This window comes from Cutaneotrichosporon cavernicola (genome assembly GCF_030864355.1).
Source record: "Cutaneotrichosporon cavernicola HIS019 DNA, chromosome: 2".
Classification (NCBI taxonomy): Eukaryota; Fungi; Basidiomycota; class Tremellomycetes; order Trichosporonales; family Trichosporonaceae; genus Cutaneotrichosporon; species Cutaneotrichosporon cavernicola.
In genome coordinates, this window is record NC_083394.1 from 2,170,741 (window position 1) to 2,190,621 (window position 19,881).

Genomic DNA, 19,881 nt, shown 5'->3' on the forward strand with positions numbered 1-19,881 from the left:
TATTCTACTACAGCATGCTGGGCGTCGTCCACTCGTCGACGACGCCGTACAACTCGCGCGAGAGGCGTCGCTGAATCTCCTCTGCACTCTCTGTCGCGGTCGGCGCGACAGCACGCACGGCCACGTATCGTCGGCACATGAGGACGTCGCCGATAGGTGCATCGCGTGCAAATTCCTCCTTGCCACCTTGGAGGAAGGCACCTGTTTCCTTGAGGATGATGGCGGCGGCCTGGCGTCAGCTCGGGATTTGCAAAGATGAGATGACCTACCGTCACGTCCCAGGCCCAGCACCCAGCGTCCCTGGGGTTAGTTGCAGAACCCGGCAGACAACTAACCAGCTCATGTCCAACTCGCCCGCCGCGACATGGGCGAGGTTGATCGTCGTGGCCCCAGTCGCTGCCGTCAGCTCCCAGTACTAACTGACGCACTCCTTAGCGCGTGCACCATGACACCGTCCGGGATCCCCTTGCTCGGGTCACCATTCAACCGCCGGAAATTGGGCAGCTTGACGTCGATAGTGTCCGGACGGCGGTCAGAGCCCCCTGCGGTCAGCTTCTTCAAGGGAGTTTAGCTGGACGTACACTCTGCCGCGATCATGCAATGACTCAGCTGCGTGAGCGGCTGCGGGATGCCACCCGTCAGCGGAAGGGGGATCGTGCGGTTCATGAACGCGCCACCGCCCTCGCGGGCGGAGTACTGCTGTCAGCTCGCGGGTATGATTGAGCTCACAATGCGTCCGAGGAACGGCAACGCGATCACGCCGACGACGGGGCGCGAGTTGTGCGTAACACCTATAGAGCAGCCGACGTTGGGACTGGGTCAGCTCTATCAGCATGTGAGCTCACTTGGCATGGATGAAGCTGGTGTCAGCGTAGAAGGAAGGTGACTCACTTCATCGTGCCCTGCTCTCAGCTCGTCAATATCATACCAGCTCACATCAATCGGGTCCACGACCCATGTATACGCGTCCGTCAGTACTGGCTTGTCTTTCCCCTCGCTCGACTCCTCGCCGATGCTTGTGTCAGCTTCGAGACTCGACAAAGCTCACAACTTGTGGTCAGGGTAGCGTTCCGCGATGGCGCTCTTGATGAACTCTTCCACCGCCTGGTCTGTCTCCGTGACCAGCTAATTTCAGCTACCGCGCGGAACTAATGTAGCCGACTCACGTCGACGGGGTTCTTCTTGACCTCGTAATCGTCCCCAGCGAGCTTCCAACGCGCGGCGGCACCTTCCAGGATGAGCTTGGACGCCTGATGTCAGCTAGCCGCAGCAACCGCAGCTGACCTGCTCCACGACGCCGTATGCGAACTCGAAGAGTTGTTCGTAGTACTGCTGGTCGTCGGACATGGTTATTCAGCAGAGAAGAGTAACAGTGGGCGGAAGAGGGGAACAGGCGCCAATGTCTGTGCACTGGTGGAGGAGTGGTTGGATCAACATGTATGCGGGGCTCAACATTCGCCCACATGAGCCTATTTAACAGAGTCACCCTTTAGGCACGCCGTAGTGTAATTGATCCCGCCAGATTGCCACCCAACTCGACTTAGGATGTTGTCTCTCACTCTTAGTCACATTCCAAGTCAACACTCACGCTAACCATCTCCATCAACCCTTCCATCCACGCATCCACGACACAACACCCTCCTATCACACTCAAACAACCACGAACCGACTGTACGCCGGGATCTCGCGCGCACGAATTCATTTACCCGCCGAGGAGCGGGAGCGAGCAAGATGGCCGACGACGGCGGCCGGGGCTTCACATTATACGTCTAACACACACCTTCCTTACTGACTCTTCACGCAGCATCAGCGCAATGTCATTGAGGTCGACTTTGCCGGGGCGCTTTACGTACGTCGTCTCCATAGCCAGCTGACAGCAGTGCACTGCGCACCTCACGATCCAGCCGACCAACCCCCAATTGCGCACCGTGTTCCTGCACGCGTCGCCGCTCCTCCACATTGGCGCCGTAACCCTCTCGAGCCCGACCGAGGCAGACCCGCTCCTCCCCACTCCAGCGACTTTCAACGTCGTAAACCCGTTCCAGCCGTTGCCGGTGCGCGAACCACCGATCGACCTCAAGAGCCATCAGGAGATCAAGCGCAAGACGTGGGCTGCGCTCGGCGAGAAGGAAGAGGGCGAGCTCGCCATTTCTGTGTCACACGGATGGGTTCGGCTAGTTGAGGGACCGCAGGGCGATGGTGTCACTGTCAAGTTGGCTCCAATCCAAATCCAGATCGACTACAGCCTGGTCGTTGGCGGCGAGGTCACGGAGGGCATCGTTTTTCGGCGCCCAGGTGATGGCGGCGACGAGTCGGTGAGTCAAGTCAGTTGGTGGCGCTGACAGTAGCAAATTCCTCACATGTTTCTCTCGCCCACTACGTCTGACGCCGCGCGGATATGGACACCGTGTGTCGACAGCTTGTGGGAGCGCTGTACGTGGGAGCTCGAGTTCATCGTGCCGCGCTACATCGAGGGCGGGGAACCGCGTGGTGACAACGATGCTTTTCCTACCCTGGTCGTTGCCAGCGGCGAGCTGGAAGCACAGGTAAGCTTTGGAGTGGTCCCTCGCAGCTGATATCAGTCGACCCACCCGCACGACCCGCATAAGGTCATCTTCTACTACATACAGACCACGCCCGCGTCCGTGCAGCACATTACGTTTGCGGCCGGCCCGTTCGAGATGCTCCAGGTTCCCGTCATCCAGGGGCTCACTGGGAGCGAGTCGCAGAAGCCGATTCTCGGCTTCTGCTTGCCTGGACAGCTCGACGAGCTCTCGACGTCGACGTCCTTCCTCCCCAGAGCGATGTGCTTCTACGGCTCCGAGTTTGGCTCATTCCCCTTTTCGGCGTACAAGATGGTGTTCGTCTCGAACCCGCGTGCGCAGAGTTCAGTGGCAGTCACGATGGGCGTCTTCTCGTCTGACCTTCTCCACCCAGCGAACGTTATTGACCAGGCGATCGAAACGCGGCAGCATCTCTCACTCGCGCTCATCCAACAATGGGTTGGTGTCAACATCATCCAGCGCACTCTCTCGGATACCTGGCTCATCACCGGTCTCGCACTGTATCTCCACTCCCTCTTCATCCGGCATCTTCTCGGCAACAACGAGTACAGATTCCGATTGAAGAAGGACATGGACCGCTGCGCGATCGAGGACCAGGGTGACCAGCTGCCTCTATGTATGCCTGGTGCCATTGACCCTCCCTCCGCGCAGCAGTCTACCTTCATGAGCCTCAAGGCGCCGCTTGTCCTCTACATCCTTGACCGCCACATCGCCAAGTCGGGCACGAACTTAGGCCTGTCGCGCGTCATCCCCCGCATCTTCCTCGCCTCGCTGTCGGACGAGTTACCAAACAACATGCTCTCCACATCCTACTTCTTCCGGTTGTGCCGCAAAGTCAGCGGCATGGACCTTCTCACCTTCGCAGACCAGTGGGTCTATGGGAGTGGCTGCCCGGTCATCTCGATCCGGACCAACTTCATTCGCAAGAAGTTCCTCGTCGAGTTTACAGTCGAGCAGAGCCAACCCGCGCTGGCGGCGGCGGACGCGTTGGATCCGAAGGGCAAGGAAAAGATGCTCACAAGCAGGCGGCCAACACCCTTCTTCGAGGGGAGTTTGACCGTGCGCATCCACGAAGCGGACGGCGCGCCGTTTGAGCATCTCGTCGACCTGAAGACGAACAAGAAGACCTTCCCTCTGCCCTTCAACACCAAGTACAAGCGTACAAGGCGAAGTGGGCACGTTGCTGCGCGTTTCTCCAAGTTGCAGGACGCGCTCGCTCAAGCGGACGACAACGACGAGGATCAGGAGGCCGAGCTGCGTGACTTGGACCGCGGCGAGGTCTTCGCGTACCCTCCGTGGGAGGACGAGGAAGAGCAACGCAGGTGGCGCGTGCACGACTGGAGCGAGGAGGAAGCGCAGGCCATGTTGGGTGAGGGAGGCGGGTACGAGTGGATCCGGGTCGACCCGGACTTGGAATGGCTCGCCAAGTTTGAGATCCATGAGAAGCCTTGGTTCTGGATTTCCCAGCTCCAGGGGGACCGGGATGTCGTCGCACAGCTGCAGGTGGGTTACGATGTTCGAAGGAGTGCTAATCCGACCAGGCCATCCAGTCAATGTCACACGCCTCGTCACCAGTGATCGCCAGTGAGCTTGCGCGCACAGTATTGGTGGAAAATTACTTCTACCGCGTGCGCATGGAGGCAGCGCGTGCTCTTGTTGCTGTGAGTCTCCTAATATGTTGCCATTGCAAGACTGACCGCAGTACAACACTGCTGAGGCGGACTACATGGGTGGCTTTTGTCTCATGAAGCTGTTCCACACGTTCTACTGTCAACCGACAGACGAAGAGGATCCGACGTTGGCTCCAGTTTACCCTCTCCCGAACGACTTCTCCAACTTCGCCCAGTACTTCCTGAAGAAGTGCATGATCACTGCGATGTGTGAGATGCGAGATCAGCAACCCCGCACAGTCTGGCGGCATGTAAGGCGACTCCTCCTCGAACTACTGCAGCAGAACGATAACAGCTTGAACGAGTACTCGGACTCGCACTACGTCGCCACGGTGATCAGCGCGATCGGCTCTGCGTTCTCTGCTGGCACCAACGCTGCTACGAATATGACGGATCACGACAAGGAGGTCGACGCACAGTTGTTGCGTGATGCCATGGACGCCAACGAGAGAGCGATTACAGTGGACCGCCTTGTACCCAGCTACCACAACGTCGTGACACTGGCTGGACTGCAGGCTCAGATGAAGTCCATACTGGTTGGGCAGAGGACCAACGACCCCCGCATGTTCTTACACTACACTCGGTGAGTTACATCCACGATGGTCGCTAATTCTCCCAGTGAGGGCAACTACGAGCCGCTACGCCTCATGGCGTTCGATTGCCTTCTTCTGTGCAAGTCGCCGGGCCGCAGTCAGCCGCTAGCGCAGTATCTCTTCCACGTGATCCGGCACGACTACTCGCTCACCGTGCGCAGGCATGTCGCGCGTGCCTTCTCCGAGTCGATCCTCATGACGCTCGCCGTCGGCGAGGTGCACATGAGCGTCACTCCGGGTGGCATTGTCGAGGTCACGGACAATTTGGAGCAGCGTGAGAAGGAGCGAGACCAGGAACAGGCCAAGATCGTGAAGGCTGTCCGCAAGGAGTTCAACTCCAAGCCCGAACTGCGACACGAACTGCTGGAAGCCCTGACGGTCTCGTTCACTGGGACGGACCGCGAGATCCTCTTCGCGCTGATCAAGGCTGCCGAGATTATCAGTCTCACGACGGCGGAACCCAAGCCGGGAGCGATAATCAAGCTCCAGACGCCTGTCACAGAATCGCCTGCAGCGGCCGCCCCCAAAATCCGCTTTAGCATGACTCCCTCCTCCACGCCAGTCGACCCGCGCGGTCCTGGCGACACCTCGGACTACGGCTTCCCGCGGGCCCCTCCAGCCGATGCGGCAAGCCCTCCGGCAGCGGCAGCTGCGCCTATAAAGCTTGTTCTCAACAACTCTGGTCCGCCAAAGGACAAGAAGAAGAAGAAGAAGAACGTTCCGAAGGCGCAGACGGCAGGCCTGTCTGACGACGACTTTAAGGTCGTTACGCACGTCATGGCCAAGCTGCAGGCCGACAAGCGCTCACTATTCTTCCGACATCCGGTTGACCCCGTACGCGACCACGCTCCAGATTACACCTCGATCATCAAACGTCCCATGGACCTGATGAGTGCCAGTGCCAAGTTCGAGGGCGGTCAGTACGCGACACGCAAGGAGTTTGAGGACGACATCCGTCTTATTGTCTCGAACTGCTACCTGTACAACCCTGTTGGCTCGCCGGTCCGCAAGGCTGGAGAAGCGTTCGAGGTCATGTTCGATCGACGTAAGTTATGCCGGAGTGGCTGTGGCTGACGTTAGTGTGGAAGAAGACGGAGAGAACGCTGAACGCTTCCAGCGGTATCGACTCGGGACCTGCCTCACCGAGGCCGCCACCTGCAGGGGTGCCCCAGCTCATGCCGCCACCGCCGGTACCGGTAGCCAACGGCCCGAAGATCAAGTTGAAACAAGCAAAGACGGTAACGATTGTCACTGGCCCCGCACAGATGGCGCCGCCTCCCGTCCCGAAGAAGGCAGCACCTCCACCTCCGAAGGAGAAGGAGAAGCCGGCGAAGAAGAAGAAGGTGTCCATGGTTGACGACCTCCTCGGCGCCGAGCTCGACTTGCTGGAGGGCACTGCACCTGGGCCGTCAAAGGCCCCCAAACAGCCCAAACAGCCCAAGTCGCGCCAGCGCTCCTCGCCAGACGACGAGTTGGAGGACTTGCTTGGTAACTCTCCTCCGCCCACGAAGAAGATAAAGTTGAGCGCCAAGCCGAAGGCGCCATCGTCTGGCGGCTCATCGTCCGGTCCTGCCTCAATGGCTGGCAGTCCTGCGTTCGTGCCTCGCGACAAGAGTCCTGCGTTCGTGCCCCGCGGCCAGAGCCCTTCGTTTGTCCCCCGTGACAAGGGTGACAAGACAAAGCCAGGCTCGAGCGGCCTCAAGGCCACTGTCGCCATCGCCAGTTCGTCGAAGCTGTCTGTTGAGAGCGCGAGGCACAAGGTTGCAGAGAGCAAAAGGAAGGAGCGGGAACGTAGCGCCGAGTGGGACGGGAAGCGGGCTGGCGAGCCCTCCAAGCCGCGCATCGACGCCTATAAGCCGCGCAGCTCGGATGGCAAGCGGGGCGAAAGTTCCAGGGCGCCGAATCCCACTGCAGAGTTCCGCGAGGCACTCAAGAAGCCCGAGAAGAAGGCCAAAGAGAAGCCACGGGAACGGACGCTTTCGCCTGCCCGCCCCCCCGGCGTGCCCGTCTTCTCTCCTCCTCCGCCAATCGACTCGTTAATGTCAGGGCCCGTGCCCGCGCAACCAGTTGTGGCGCGTACCACTGCTGCACCGGCGCCGACCCGCGTGTCTCCTGTCCCTCCCGCGCCTGTCGCAAGTATGGCGTACCTGCCGCTACCGGTACGGTGGCCTAAGCCTCCCGCGGACCTGGCCCCGACGGTGGGGAACACTATGCCGTTCAGGCAGAAGCGCGCCAAGGCCATGGTACAGGCGCTCATCAAGGACCCTGCGGCTTTATACGTGAGCTCTTTTCTGGATTGCCTCAGCTGACAGCAGTTCCTTAGACCCGTCGACCCTGTGCTCGACGGCTGCCCAACCTACTACGAGGAGATCAAGCATCCTTCGGACTACCAGTCGATCATGAAGAAGATCGATGGGAAGAGGTACCGCACGATGGGAGATATGGCCAAGGAGATCGAGTTGATCTTCGCGAAGTACGTCGTCTTACCCCTTCCATATACCTTTCGCTAACGTCAGTTGCCGACAGTTCAATCCCCCTGGCCCGATCACGGACATGGCAGCGAAGAACGAGGAGCTGTTCTGGAAAGAGTGGGCGCGCGCAGTCAACCCCCGCATGACGCCGGATGAACGCAAGCTGATGCTTACGGCACTCAACCGTGCATTCAAGGAGCAAGTGTCGTTCATCTTCCGAGAGCCCGTCGACCCTGTCAAGCTCGGCATTCCGCAGTACTTTGAGATAATTCCGCAGGAGGAGGCGCGAGATCTCAGCTTAATCCGCGCGAATCTCGAGCGCGGCAAGTACCAGCAGGCGCGGCAGGTCGACGATGATTTTGAGCTCATGCTCGAGAACGCACGTGTGTTCAACGGCGAGGGCCCAATTACGGACTTAGCGAACCAGTTTGGACAGTGGTGGAAGGCACAGCGGGGGAAGATGGAGGCGTAGGCGCGAGCCCGCACCGAGCGAGGGCAGATTCCGTGTTCTTCACGAACCAAGCGAGAACGAGCAAGTCAAGTATGAGCCAAGTCATCTGTGATGAGGGTGGGGAGGCAGATGCCCAGGAGTCACTGGAGAGGCGGACGATGCTGGCGTGGGGGACCTTGGGAGGCCGCAGCATTACGAATAATTCTAAAAGAGCAGACCCGACGATGGTGTATGTACTACCCGCGCACTGATATCATGCATTGGGATGTAGCAACAAGAATAGGATTGGAAGAGAGAATGAGCAGAGTGGTAGCGGCGGACGACCTCCACCTGGGAGTTAACCCGAAAATGTTGCCGAATATTCCACGCGACTCACCTCGACTTTGGCCACCAACCTTGCATCAACAAGGCCCACTCCATCACTTCGTCATCCACGCAACGGAAACCCAAGGACCCCCCAATGACCGATACTGCGCAGCCAGAAGCCGGCCCATCCAGCCTGGGTGCTCTCCCACCCCTCTCGGACCTGGTCAAGCGTGGTGCCAAGCGCACTCGTCTAGTCTACGGGCCGTACAACCTCGACGACGGCCTCGAGCGCGCAGCGAAAGCCAAGCTCGCGACCAAGCTCGCAACAGAGTACCGGGACGTTCAGACACTTCCTGCAGTTCTGGCGGGTGCGGGCGCGGGGCCGAAGCAGCCCGCGCAACCCGCTAATCCTGCCACTGCCGGGCCCGGCGTCAAGCTTATTGCGGGCCCAGAAGCACCAGAAGCATCGTCCGTGGATGCTGGTGCGGGTGCTGCCGGTGGCCAGGGGGCACCTCGGTCCCTCGTCAAGTTCCGGCACCAGCAGGGCTTCGGTGCCGAGGGAGGCGCTGCGTCGTCCCGCCTCTCGCAGGCTCTCATGCGCAAGAAGGAGGCGCGTGAGGTCAAGCCCGTGTACCATCCGCAGTGGAAGTTGTCAAAGGTCATCTCGGGACATATGGGATGGGTGCGGGCGGTGGCAGTCGATCCCGGGAACAAGTGGTTTGCGACGGGTGCCGGCGATCGTGTTATCAAGGTAGGCCAAGGCAAGTCTAAAGGTGCTGATGCCAGATCTGGGACCTGGCCAGCGGCGAGCTCAAGCTCTCGCTCACAGGCCATATCTCGACGATCCGCGGCCTCGCCGTGTCTGACCGGCACCCGTACCTGTTCTCATGCGGCGAGGACAAGATGGTCAAGTGCTGGGATCTCGAGACGAACAAGGTCATCCGGCACTACCACGGCCACTTTTCCGGCGTGTACACCCTCGACGTGCACCCGACGCTGGACATTCTCGCGACGGGTGGTCGTGACGCAAGTGTTCGCGTGTGGGACATGCGTTCGCGTGCAAACATCTTCACGCTCACGGGGCACAAGTCCACAGTCGCAAGCTTAAAGTGTCAGGCGAGTGACCCGCAGATCATCTCGGGATCGATGGACAGCACTGTGCGGCTGTGGGACCTGGCCGCGGGGAAGAGCATGACGACGCTCACGCACCACAAGAAGGCTGTGCGCGCCGTCACCCTCCACCCGTCTGAGTACTCGTTCGCAACCGGTTCGAGTGGGAGCAGCAAGTACGTCTATAGCTTGTCTCATCTAACGCCAGCATCAAAAAGTGGAAGTGTCCCGAGGGCTCGTTTGTGCACAACTTTACTGGACACGACGCGATCATCAACACGCTCGCTGTCAACGACGAGGGCGTGCTCTTCTCGGGCGGCGATAACGGAACGCTCACAATGTGGGACTATGCGACGGGCCTTCCATTCCAGCACCTCCAGGACATTCCGCAGCCGGGTTCGCTGGATGCCGAGGCGGTGAGTCGCGCGCAACGGGGCTAGAGCAGCTGGGAAGTGTTGGGCGAGCTGACACCAGGGCGTCTTCTGCTCGGCATTCGACCAGACGGGCACGCGTCTGATCACGGGTGGCGCGGACAAGACCATCAAGATTTACAGCGAGCTGGCGTGAGAGAGAGGCGGAAAAATGCCGTGGTTGTGGATGGAAAGGGCGTTAACGAGACCTGTGTCGCCCACGAGTGTAGACGTGCTGCAATAGATGTACAACAGTATGCTGTGCTGTGGAAGCAAGGACGGAACAAACAGACGCCTGACGTAAAGCAAGATGCCGTGGGGAGCCGAGTGGCGGACATCTGGAGCGGGTGTCACTGATCGGATGTAAGTCGGAACACTGACGACCTGCGTATCCGTCTCGGTGCCTCATCACCGAAGAGCTCGGTACAAAGACTTGCCTCTGGCCTGCTGACCCAACAGCCTAACATACAGTTCAACTTGCGTGAGGAAAAGTCACCGCCAGGGAGGGAGCCCGGCAGCGGCCCGGCATTACCGCCGTCCCGGACCCCGGCCCGGATCCCCGTAATGGAGCAATGGAGCGCATATAGATAGCCCTCCCATGACAAGACTTTACAACCTCTGTATCTCCTTCCACTCGCATCTGCTCCATCTCTCCATCTCTGTCATCGCATACACAATGGTCGCACCTAACGGAAACGGACAGCACCAGCGCGTGCTCCGCGCGGGGGTTTGGGCACCGATCCCGGCGTTTATGAACGACAACGAGGAGCTTGGTGAGTTTGTCTGCGTCTGGACGGAGTTGTTCTGGACGGGAAAAGAGTGGAGAGGTAAAGAGGGGAGACGCGGGGGAGAGTTGATGAGTGCACAAGGGATGAGTTGTGGTGGTCGTGGATTCGACATCCGTCGTCTTTCTCGGCGCCAACCCCGGACCGTGGCCTCTCTCCCTCTCCCCACCCTCCCTTCACCCCCGTCCCTCCCTCCTCCCCCCACCCACCGCTAACCCCAGACATCCCCACCTTCCAGTCCCACGTCGTCGCGCTCGCGCAGGTCGGCATGCAGCCTGTCGTTAACGGGAGCATGGGCGAGGCGCACCACCTCACTGCTGAGGAGCGGACGACCCTCATCCGCGCGGCGCGTGAGGCGCTCGATGCCGCGGGGCTGCATGACACTGTCATTATTGGTGGGACGTGAGTTGATTTCAGGCGTGAGATGGTGTGGGTGGTATGGGTGCCGACCCCGCTCGCTCTCGTAGGGATTCAGACCTCTGCGACTAGTTCGTATGTCCACCGAACACCTTGAGAGGGCGGCAAATGCTGCTCCAATCCCATCCTCCCAGAACATGCGCTAACAGCAGCGGCGGCAACTCGACCCGCGCGACCATCGCCCTCTGCAAGTCGGCCGCCGACGCCGGTGCCGACGTCGCCATTGTTATCCCCCCTGGATACTTTGCTGGCGCCCTCTCCAAGGCTGCCATCAAGCAGTTCTTCGCCGACGTCGCTACGGCCTCTCCCATCCCTGTCATGATCTACAACTACCCCGGCGCAGCTGGCGGTCTCGACATTGACAGCGACACTGTGGTCGAGATTGCGCGCGAGAACCCCAACATCTGTGGTGTCAAGCTCACCTGCGGTGCGGTCGGCAAGCTCACCCGCATCGCTGGCGGCACTCAGCCCTCTGCCCTATCCAAATTCCCCCGTGCTGCCGCCGTCGCCCCCGAGTTCGTCACCCTCGGTGGCTTTGCCGACTTCCTCCTCCCCACTGTCGGCGCTGGGCGTGCCCACGGCGCAATCATGGGCTTGGCCAACATCTACCCCCGGTCCATTGTCAAGCTGATGACCCTCGCCCTCAAGGAGCAGAAGGACGAGATCACCAAGGAGGAGAAGCAGGAGGCTCTTCACCTGCAGGACCTCTGTGCTGGGGCCGACGCGGCGTTCGCTCGCGCCGGCATCGCCGGTACCAAGTGGTGGCTCAAGCAGCACTCTGGGGTTCCGTGCGCGCGCGTCCGCCGCCCCATCCTCGAGACGAGTGAGGAGGCCGGCAAGGCGCTCAAGGCCGACGCAGCGATCCAGGCGTTCTGGGAGGTCGAGCAGGCGCTCGCAAAGTAATGCGGATTTGTAATGATACGGCATATGCAGTTGGTTTCTTGGGGGCTACAGGTCGTGGTCGTGCTGTCCATCACCGACGTAAGATCCTAGGAGTAGTGAGGTTTGAAATAATTCAGCCGCGTTGTTAAGTGCCCGCCACAGCGCCACATGCGTGACATGGGATATGGCGGAACAGAGGAGTCTTGACTTGGCGATCAGATCAGGATAGGTCTCGGCCCAAGGAACAAAGGAACCAAGGAACAAATGAACCAAGCGACGAGAGGCACCTGCAAGTTTGATTTGTAAGCCACGGTGGATCTTGAGCATCTTCAGGACAAGTGGGCAACGTTTGTCGAGATCTGATGTAAGAACTAGCTAGTTGGTTGTGGTGTATCTGAGTGTATCTGACTGCTATATTGATCCTAACCCATGTAGTAACGCCCCAAGCCTCTCTCTGTGTTGCACTTGCGATCGAACTGTCAATGGGGTGCCTGAACTGGGACTGTTGCGGGATTTCAATTTCGGATATATGAGACTAATGTGAGACTAATGTGAGACTAATGTGAGACTAATGTGACGCCTTGGCCTTTAGAGTGATGTGTCAGGTGTCAATGAAGGGTGACTGACCTCCACCTTCCTCCCCACTTGCCCTATCCATGGTACCCGATGGGCGACGGGGCGACGGGCTCGCAATCACTCTATTACTCAAAGATCCCATCACACACTCCCCATCGTTACCTTTCAAACAATCATCTACCACTAATACTACTACTACTCGTCATCACACTCGTTCCCTTCCTCCTTCTTGCATCTCCTTGACGATATCCACTTGACACACTCTGTCCGAGACTCTTCCTCCCCCCAACCTTCCTCAAACGTTACCCCACACTCCCTCACCGTCACTTGCAGCGCCTCGCGCCTCCTCCTCCCTCACAAATGTCCACATAGGAAACAACACCATGGTCGACGAGCGGGCTGCGATAGCTATTACAGGGACACCCGCCGTCGCCACCGAGGTGCTCGATCCGATACCCGTCAATTCACCCATTCTCCCACCCGTCACAATGCCGCCGCAACCCGCCCCATCTCCTTGGTCCTCGCCCATCTCGGTCGTGCCACTCAACGGGAACGGCTCTGCAGACTCCGCAGGACTGAACGGAAATGGTGCCGGAGGTGGCCACGCACGGACAGGGGCCCAGGAGTTGGACGTCCCTCAACCCTCGGAGAGGACCAAGCGCTTCACGCCTGTACGCGCCCTCCACGTCGGGACGCTGTCAGTCCCTAAAGGAGTCATTGTCACCGACGCTTCTTCTCCCCCCCTTTCTGAATCGCCGCGACTTGGACCTTCTGAACGATTTGAGGGCGTAGCTTCGCCCGCCGGTCAGAGTTCGCTTGCTCCACTTTCGCCTAGCCGACTTGGTCCGCCTGCGCCGCGCATCGCGAGACGAATGTCAAACATTGATCGTCGAGTCCGTTCGGAAGCGCTTCCTCCTCAGAAGCGACACATGTCGATCGCCAGCACCCGCCGCCCCTCCATCCTCACAGGTGGGTATGAGAGCAGCACGGACGGCGACTCAAAGAGCGAAGCAAAGGAGGGCCTGGAACCAGGCGGCGCAATGCCTAGTCCGAGGCACTTGCGAGGCTCTGCGCTGCTCAACCATCACTCGGCTCATTTGACAGCACCTGCAAGAGGGCGACGTCGCGCACAGTCCCTCCTGGTTTCGCCACGCCCTCACGAATCCTGGTCACCCTCTACTCCCCCGGCCTCTTCTCGCCGCACTTCCCGTTTCATCCGGCCCATCGTCGCCGGTTCACCCCTTCGCTCTCCTGCCGGTGGTCGAACCCCGACAGACTCAATGTCGCGTGCTCCCAGCGAAGCCATGTTGTTCTCACAAATACCTTCACGCATCTCTCGCAGCTTCAGTGGTGGAGGGCGTTCGCGGGAGCCGAGCGGAGGAGCAGGAGAGAACGACCGGGAAGGAGAGGATCAGCGGAAAATGGAACAACAGCAACGGGGCAACTCACTCGTCACAAAGTGGGGACACGGGCCACAACCCCCCATCGTCCTGTCTGCCGACCAGATTGAGAACTTGCTAGGTGGTGACGACGACTTCAGCTCTGCAAAGGCTCGCATGACCAAACACGCTCGTCGACAATCTTCATTCACCTCGATCGATCCACCACAACTCCCGCTGTCACAGCCACAACCAACATCCACCCCTCAAACCACTTCCTCATCCACCTTCCTACAAAACCCTCCTTCCTTTGGCATCACTCCTCCACCACTCTCCCGTCCCTACCTCGTCACTGCCCCTCCAGCCCTCACTAACGGCGAATGGGCTGGCCGTGACCGCTCCGTTTCCATCAGCTCGAGTGTCGGCACTAGCACCGCGGCTGGAACGCCCCTTCGCATCGTCACTCCCCATCACACACGCCGACGCGCCCTCTCCACCGTCACGCTCGACAGCGACGGTGGCCATATCCCCTTCACCCACCACGTACCAGCTGTCCTTCCAGAAGACGACGACGACGACGACGACATCGAAGAGCAAGAACTGGTACCCGAGGACACAGGCGAAGTTACTGACACGCGTGTTGACGTAGACCGCACCGCGACAGCGACCCCCAACAACGGTGGCGAGGCGACGCCCATGCTTGCGTCACTCAGTCCGATGGTGGAAGACCGGACGCACGACCAGAAAGCGCGTCGGCGGATCAGCGGGCTATTTAGCCTACGCGGAAGGAAGCGTGACATCTCGCCGCCGCCACCTGCCACACTACCACTTTTGCAAGCCACTCATCCGCCGGTTAAGAAGCGCGCCGAGTCGGACGACCGGACACGTGATCGCGACGCGGAGATGCGCCGGGCTGAGCTCGCACGCCGCGAGGAAGAGCAGATGGAGGGTGAGCAAAGTTGCCTGGGCATCGCTGACCGCAGAACAAAGGTACAAGGCCTTACTGCTCATCAACGCGCATCCCGTTTCACAGCGACGCGCCCAGCGTGCCGCCGTGCACCTCGATGGGTACTATGCACTCGTCGATCACGGACTCGAGAACCCTCCAAAGCTCAACCTCCTGGCCATCCTGCGCTGGAAACAAAAGAACCAAGCCCAGCAGCAGGCACGTGAGAAGTGGATGCGCGAAACCGCCGACTCTTCGCATCTCGCTTCACCTCCGCTATGGCCCGGTGGACCTTCTGGCCCCGTTTCCCCGGCATCAGAGGCCATGCGCTCGCTCTCTCCAAGACATATGGGAAGTGCATATCCTCTCCCGCCTCACTCCATTGCTTCCGCCACCTCGAAGCCTGAGCAGCATACTGGCAGAAACTGGCAGTACACACTCGATGACATCCAGGGATACAACAAATCTGGGGGACGTGTTGACTTCTTCATCCCTCCGAGCATCCCTCCTCCTGAACCCATTCCGCGCGAGAGAGCCCAGTCGTTCTCCATCGGGTCCGAAGCCCAGCTCTCCATGCCTTCGACGGAGTCAGCCACGGGCCACGAGAACGACGCGTCAATCGTACCCGCACACCTTGTATCGCCGTCAACCCCTTCTCTCACTCAGCCGGTTGAATTCGCCGATGACTTCACCGACTCGGTCGCAGATGACCTGTCAAGAAGAGCGTCTCTCGAGCCTTCTCCAGGCGGGATGGCGAGCCGTCGGGGGATGTCGCGGCACCGCAGCCATCACAGCACCAGCGGACTGCCCCCACCGCGACCGATCCAGACGCTCCGCGCGCTCGGCCGGGGGGTGAAGAGCAATCTCGTTAATGCCATGACCGCCGGCCCCGTCATGACAGACAACGAGGACGAACGTCGCGGCGTAACAGCACCGTCATGGACTGTGAACAGTTCGGCCAACGGTCAGCACCAACTGACGAATGCCCACTCTCTGCGAGACAGCCGTGGTCTGTTAGGGCTACGACGCTCTCACGAGCGCTATGACAACGGTGACTGGGCGGTCACATCGGACGAAGACGCCCACCCGTTTCGCCGACGGTTCCCCAGACGCGCCCCTCGAGGATTCGACAAGGCCCCTCGGCGCGTGGTAACGACAGTCGACGACGCGAACCCGTTATTCGCACGAGCGGAACAGCCTGGCGACAACAAGCAAGCTTTGGCCCGTGAGCGCAGCATGGCGGTCAAGTCCAAGCGGGCCGAGCTTGAACTCCAGGCCGAGGAGGAAAGGAGAGTTATCGAGAGCGAGATCTACGTACAGCACCAGAGGTATGTACGCATCGCTGACACGTCTGATCCAAGAAACCTGCTGGAGGCGCAGCAGCAGTTGGTGGAAGTCGAGAGGGCAGAGGCGAACATGGACAACGCCATCACGCACTTCCTTGGCCAGCTCGACGACGTCAGCGGAGTGTTCCGCACGGCGGCGGACGTCGATGTGCGGTTCGAGGGCCTTGAGGACCTGAGTCGCCCCGAGTGCCGGGCGTCGGACGACGAGACGGCGGACCAACTTAGTCCACTGGCCGTGGAATCCGACATGAATGTCTCGGACCGGAACAGGTGGGTATCTCCCCGCTCGCCGATCCGCAGACACCTGCGCCCAGGACCCTCCACCGCTGCGTCTCAAGGTCTCCCGTCCTTTGCCTATGGATTGCAGGCCTGGCCGAAGCGATCTACGCTGGACCCGACTCTGGGCGTGCTGATCAACCCCTTCCGCCGCGTCGAGCTGTCGTGTCAGAAAGCCGAGACGACGTTGCACGACATGGAGGAGCAACGTGTTTCAGCCACGCGCCAGATCCAGGAGAAGGACGCGACGATCAACGGCTTCATTGCGCAGAAGGACGCGGTACTCAACTGGGTCAAGGACGCGAATGCGAAGATCGATGAGGCCTATAGACAGAGACGCAACAAGTCGCAGCTGGTCAGCAGCGGGTTTCTCGAGACAGTCCTGGTCCTCCCGGGTTTCGACATGGTCACCGACTTTCTCGCGCGTGCGTTCCTCATCGTGCTTTCATACTTCATCCGCCTACAACGTCTGTGGGCGTGGGCTCTTGGGCGAGGTTACCTCGCATGGGCGATAGTAGCTGCGATCATTTCCATGCTCGTCGTCTTCTACCTCGTCGGCAGCGGTGAGCTTCCCGCTAGCCCATCGCGGACGAGTTTATCTCCCATCAGTGATACATAATATCTAGAGACTGTAGATTGGGTATCATGCTTTTTACGTTAAGTCTGTACGCATGTAATTCAACTTGATAATAATGTCTGTCTTCCGCAGAGGAGTGTGGCGGTCTCATGGCCGTGTTTGACAGTGTGGTAATGGTCAGAAGCTCAGAAGCAACTGGGTACATCAGTACTCATTTGCATTCTCTTTCCTATACTCATCATCGAGCTCAACCTCACCATCGTGGCTATGTCGTCCGTCACCTCCGACTCCCTTGTTACACATACTTATACCCATCCGCCTCAGAAGACTATCGGCAGTATCAGTCGACTGCGCTCAAAAGCGGGAAAGCTCGCTCTTTGGTACGGTCTCGGTGTGACTCTTGTCGCCACCCATGACGATGTGTCATACATCCGAAGTTTCTTCACTGCCGCTCAAGACCGTCTTGGCTCCTCAGAAGTGGTCAAGGTCGAGGTCGAGGAAGCCGCACCGCGGACTCCCCGCGCCATTTATGGTATCAACCGTGCACACCGCGCAGTTGGAGGCATGTATCGGCCTCGTCTCAATTGGCACGTTCCAGTCCAGGATGACGGGACCCGTGTGTGCGTCTTTTGCCAGTACGTCGTCCCTCATTGCACAAGCTGGCGTCAGACTAGAGTATCGGCCCAGGAAGAAGGAAGGCGTTCTCTTGTCCAAGGATGAAGCGAAGGTCTTCCCGATTACCTCCACCTCCAACGCCGACATCCTTGCGCACATCATGACGCGCCACCAAGACATGGTGGGGATGGTCCATTTTCGAAAGGGAGCCGCCGACCTCTAAACCCGCAGACGGCATACAATTGCCGCATAACAGGAGCCTATACCCGTATGTACATGATGCATTGTGATTACAACTAAGCAAATGCCTTGGAGAGGTCACTGCCGATCGAGTACCCGCTCACCTTGTCCCAGTCGACCCGCTGGCGGGTGACGGGCAGCGCACGGCGCAGTGCACGGAACGCCTTGTCTCCGAGGCCGCTGTACACGACTCCAAGTTCAAGCTGGTACTCGGTCTCGATGCGCGCGATGCTGCTAACAATGGCACTGGCGAGCACGGCGTCCTCGCCCTCGGGAAGCACAAACGAGGCGCGATGCTCCGTCGTAAGCTGCACGTTGCCCTGTTCGTAGTAATGCACGTCGACGCGGATAGTACCGGCGACGGACTTCGCCGCGCGATCAACGACCCAGCGGGTGCGCCATCGCCCTGTCCAGAAGTTGGACGGGTTGAAGCGGTTGCCGACGATCTCGAGGGTGAAAGTGGGGTTCTCAAGAGGGGTGTAGACAGGCGCTGGGGGGACGGGTGAGCTCTCGGCTGCCGGCGAGGCCTCGTCGGCCTCGCGTGCGTCCTCAGCATCGTCGGCAGTGAGGGCTTGCTCGGTCTCGGTCTCGGTCTCCTTCTCCATCTCCTTCTCCGTCTCCTTCTCATCGCGTTTGGCTTGCTCGGCGGAAACCTCGTCGATCTCCTCATCGAGCGCCTCCATTCCGCCTTCGGCATCAACCTCATCCTGGGTACGGGGAACGTGCGGCCCGTCCTCCGGGGTTGGGTTATCCTCGACGCGACCGGGAATGTCGCGCTCCGACTCTACCTCCTCATCCTCCATCTCCTCCATCTCGTCCGCGCGGCTCACAGCTTCAACCTCCTCCTCGAGGGCCTGCATCCCGCCCTCGGCGTCCACCTCGTCCTCGGGAAGAGGGGTACGGGCCACGAGCGGGGTCGACTCCTCCTCCTTGCGGCCCGTCTGCTCGCTCTCGGGTTGGATGACGGGCAGGGGAATCCGGTCGGTCGACACGGAGGCGTGCCCCGAGGGAAAGTGGTTACGCGCATAGTTGCCCAGCGAGTCGGCGAGGGCTGCGCGGAAGGCCTCGTCCGCTTCGGGGAGGGTGATGGGTTGGTAGTCGCCAGGAAGGAGGGTTACGTGGTCAAACATAAATGTGCGGGCTGCGACGTGGTCGTAGAACCGCTCGGGAGAGGTGTTTGGGACGAGAGTTGCGTCTGAGAGGAGGGACTGGTATTAGAGATATAGGCGGTGGACTAACGGAGTGAGCGTCGACGCCCTCGCTGGCAGGGTGGTTGACGACCTGCAGCTGCGCGAGGTTGTACGCGCGTAAAGCGGGTACCGCGTGAGGCATGAGCGCGTCGTCGTCTCCAATGATGGTACGGATGGCTGGGTGAGCTCAATCTCTATAGGGCGTACCATTCACTACATCGCTAAAGTCAGCTTCTATTGGGAGAGGAACGTACTTTACTTCGCCCGGAGGGCTTTGCTCGATGAACGAGACTGCGAGCTTGATGCGCTCCTCTGTGGTGAGGTCTGACATGGTAATTGGCGCGTTGGACGATGTCGACAACTGACATGACGAGTGACGCTGTTCTTGGCTTTTGGCTTGACCCGTTGCCCTGAGCCACGTGGTGTGCCTGGATTGTCAAAGGTGCCGTGTCCGCCTCAAAAGGATTGCTTGATCGCGTCAACTTTTCTGGAACCACACAATATCTCAATCTATCATCATGGGTGGCGGAAACGTGAGTACATTGTCCCAGCTAGCATTTCGAATTCATTCGAGCTGCGAAAAGTCAGAGGTAAGAGCTAGCTCACACCAGGGTGCAAAGTCTCAACAGGCGCGTGAGCGTAACGCGGCCAAGGCGGGCAAGGGCCCCTCGTCCCAGCTCAAGTCGAACGCGGCGGCCATGTCGATCCAGTGCAACATCTGCAAGCAGGCGTTCCAGAGCACAGCCAAGAAGCCCATGTGAGTAAACGGGCGCAGCGGGCGGAGAGGGGAAGAGGGAAGGTGGAGAAAAGGTGGATTCACCTGATGGATGGCTGAAAAGATTCAAGACCAGCAACTGACATCAGGCTCGACCAGCACGTCGACTCCAAACACTCCAAGCAGGGCTTTGCGGCGTGCTTCCCCAACTACACTGCTTAGGTCTGCGCGCGAGCAGGGTTTTATGTTATGTTGTTAGCTCTTACGGGTGGATCGGGCGGATTTGCGCGCCGGATACTTCCGCGTTCCGCAGCTCTACGACTTTGCGGCACTGACATCGATCTCCTTCACTACGGACCAGA

General features: G+C 59.6%; 7 protein-coding genes across 7 annotated transcripts; 5 read left to right on the plus strand and 2 right to left on the minus strand.

The window, feature by feature from the left end:
• Nucleotides 1-7: 7 nt before the first annotated feature.
• On the minus strand, nt 8-1,347 carry CcaverHIS019_0208500 (uncharacterized protein; the record flags this gene model as incomplete). Its single annotated transcript, XM_060597908.1, has 12 exons — nt 8-229; nt 270-300; nt 336-396; nt 429-542; nt 582-696; nt 730-814; nt 846-860; nt 892-902; nt 937-1,015; nt 1,049-1,125; nt 1,167-1,250; nt 1,285-1,347. The coding sequence occupies 12 exons, from the start codon at nt 1,345-1,347 to the stop codon at nt 8-10; spliced, it is 957 nt and encodes a 318-aa protein (XP_060454754.1).
• Nucleotides 1,348-1,731: 384 nt separating this feature from the next.
• CcaverHIS019_0208510 (uncharacterized protein) lies at nt 1,732-7,770 on the plus strand (the record flags this gene model as incomplete). Its single annotated transcript, XM_060597909.1, has 11 exons — nt 1,732-1,767; nt 1,805-1,849; nt 1,881-2,315; nt 2,349-2,546; nt 2,583-4,067; nt 4,106-4,225; nt 4,267-4,817; nt 4,854-5,872; nt 5,908-7,106; nt 7,143-7,300; nt 7,344-7,770. 11 exons carry the CDS (start codon nt 1,732-1,734, stop codon nt 7,768-7,770), a joined length of 5,673 nt encoding a protein of 1,890 aa, XP_060454755.1.
• A 439-nt stretch (nt 7,771-8,209) lies between these two features.
• On the plus strand, nt 8,210-9,732 carry PRP46 (uncharacterized protein; the record flags this gene model as incomplete). Its single annotated transcript, XM_060597910.1, has 4 exons — nt 8,210-8,806; nt 8,842-9,341; nt 9,374-9,581; nt 9,640-9,732. The coding sequence occupies 4 exons, from the start codon at nt 8,210-8,212 to the stop codon at nt 9,730-9,732; spliced, it is 1,398 nt and encodes a 465-aa protein (XP_060454756.1).
• Nucleotides 9,733-10,251: 519 nt separating this feature from the next.
• On the plus strand, nt 10,252-11,680 carry CcaverHIS019_0208530 (uncharacterized protein; the record flags this gene model as incomplete). Its single annotated transcript, XM_060597911.1, has 3 exons — nt 10,252-10,348; nt 10,582-10,762; nt 10,930-11,680. The coding sequence occupies 3 exons, from the start codon at nt 10,252-10,254 to the stop codon at nt 11,678-11,680; spliced, it is 1,029 nt and encodes a 342-aa protein (XP_060454757.1).
• Nucleotides 11,681-12,618: 938 nt separating this feature from the next.
• CcaverHIS019_0208540 (uncharacterized protein) lies at nt 12,619-17,597 on the plus strand (the record flags this gene model as incomplete). Its single annotated transcript, XM_060597913.1, has 4 exons — nt 12,619-14,563; nt 14,598-16,745; nt 17,121-17,394; nt 17,429-17,597. The coding sequence occupies 4 exons, from the start codon at nt 12,619-12,621 to the stop codon at nt 17,595-17,597; spliced, it is 4,536 nt and encodes a 1,511-aa protein (XP_060454758.1).
• A 73-nt stretch (nt 17,598-17,670) lies between these two features.
• CAP1 (uncharacterized protein) lies at nt 17,671-19,135 on the minus strand (the record flags this gene model as incomplete). The annotated part of the gene is made up of 4 exons (XM_060597914.1): nt 17,671-18,822; nt 18,854-18,981; nt 19,012-19,025; nt 19,059-19,135. The coding sequence occupies 4 exons, from the start codon at nt 19,133-19,135 to the stop codon at nt 17,671-17,673; spliced, it is 1,371 nt and encodes a 456-aa protein (XP_060454759.1).
• A 187-nt stretch (nt 19,136-19,322) lies between these two features.
• CcaverHIS019_0208560 (uncharacterized protein) lies at nt 19,323-19,741 on the plus strand (the record flags this gene model as incomplete). Its single annotated transcript, XM_060597915.1, has 3 exons — nt 19,323-19,337; nt 19,416-19,561; nt 19,669-19,741. 3 exons carry the CDS (start codon nt 19,323-19,325, stop codon nt 19,739-19,741), a joined length of 234 nt encoding a protein of 77 aa, XP_060454760.1.
• Nucleotides 19,742-19,881: the final 140 nt, after the last annotated feature.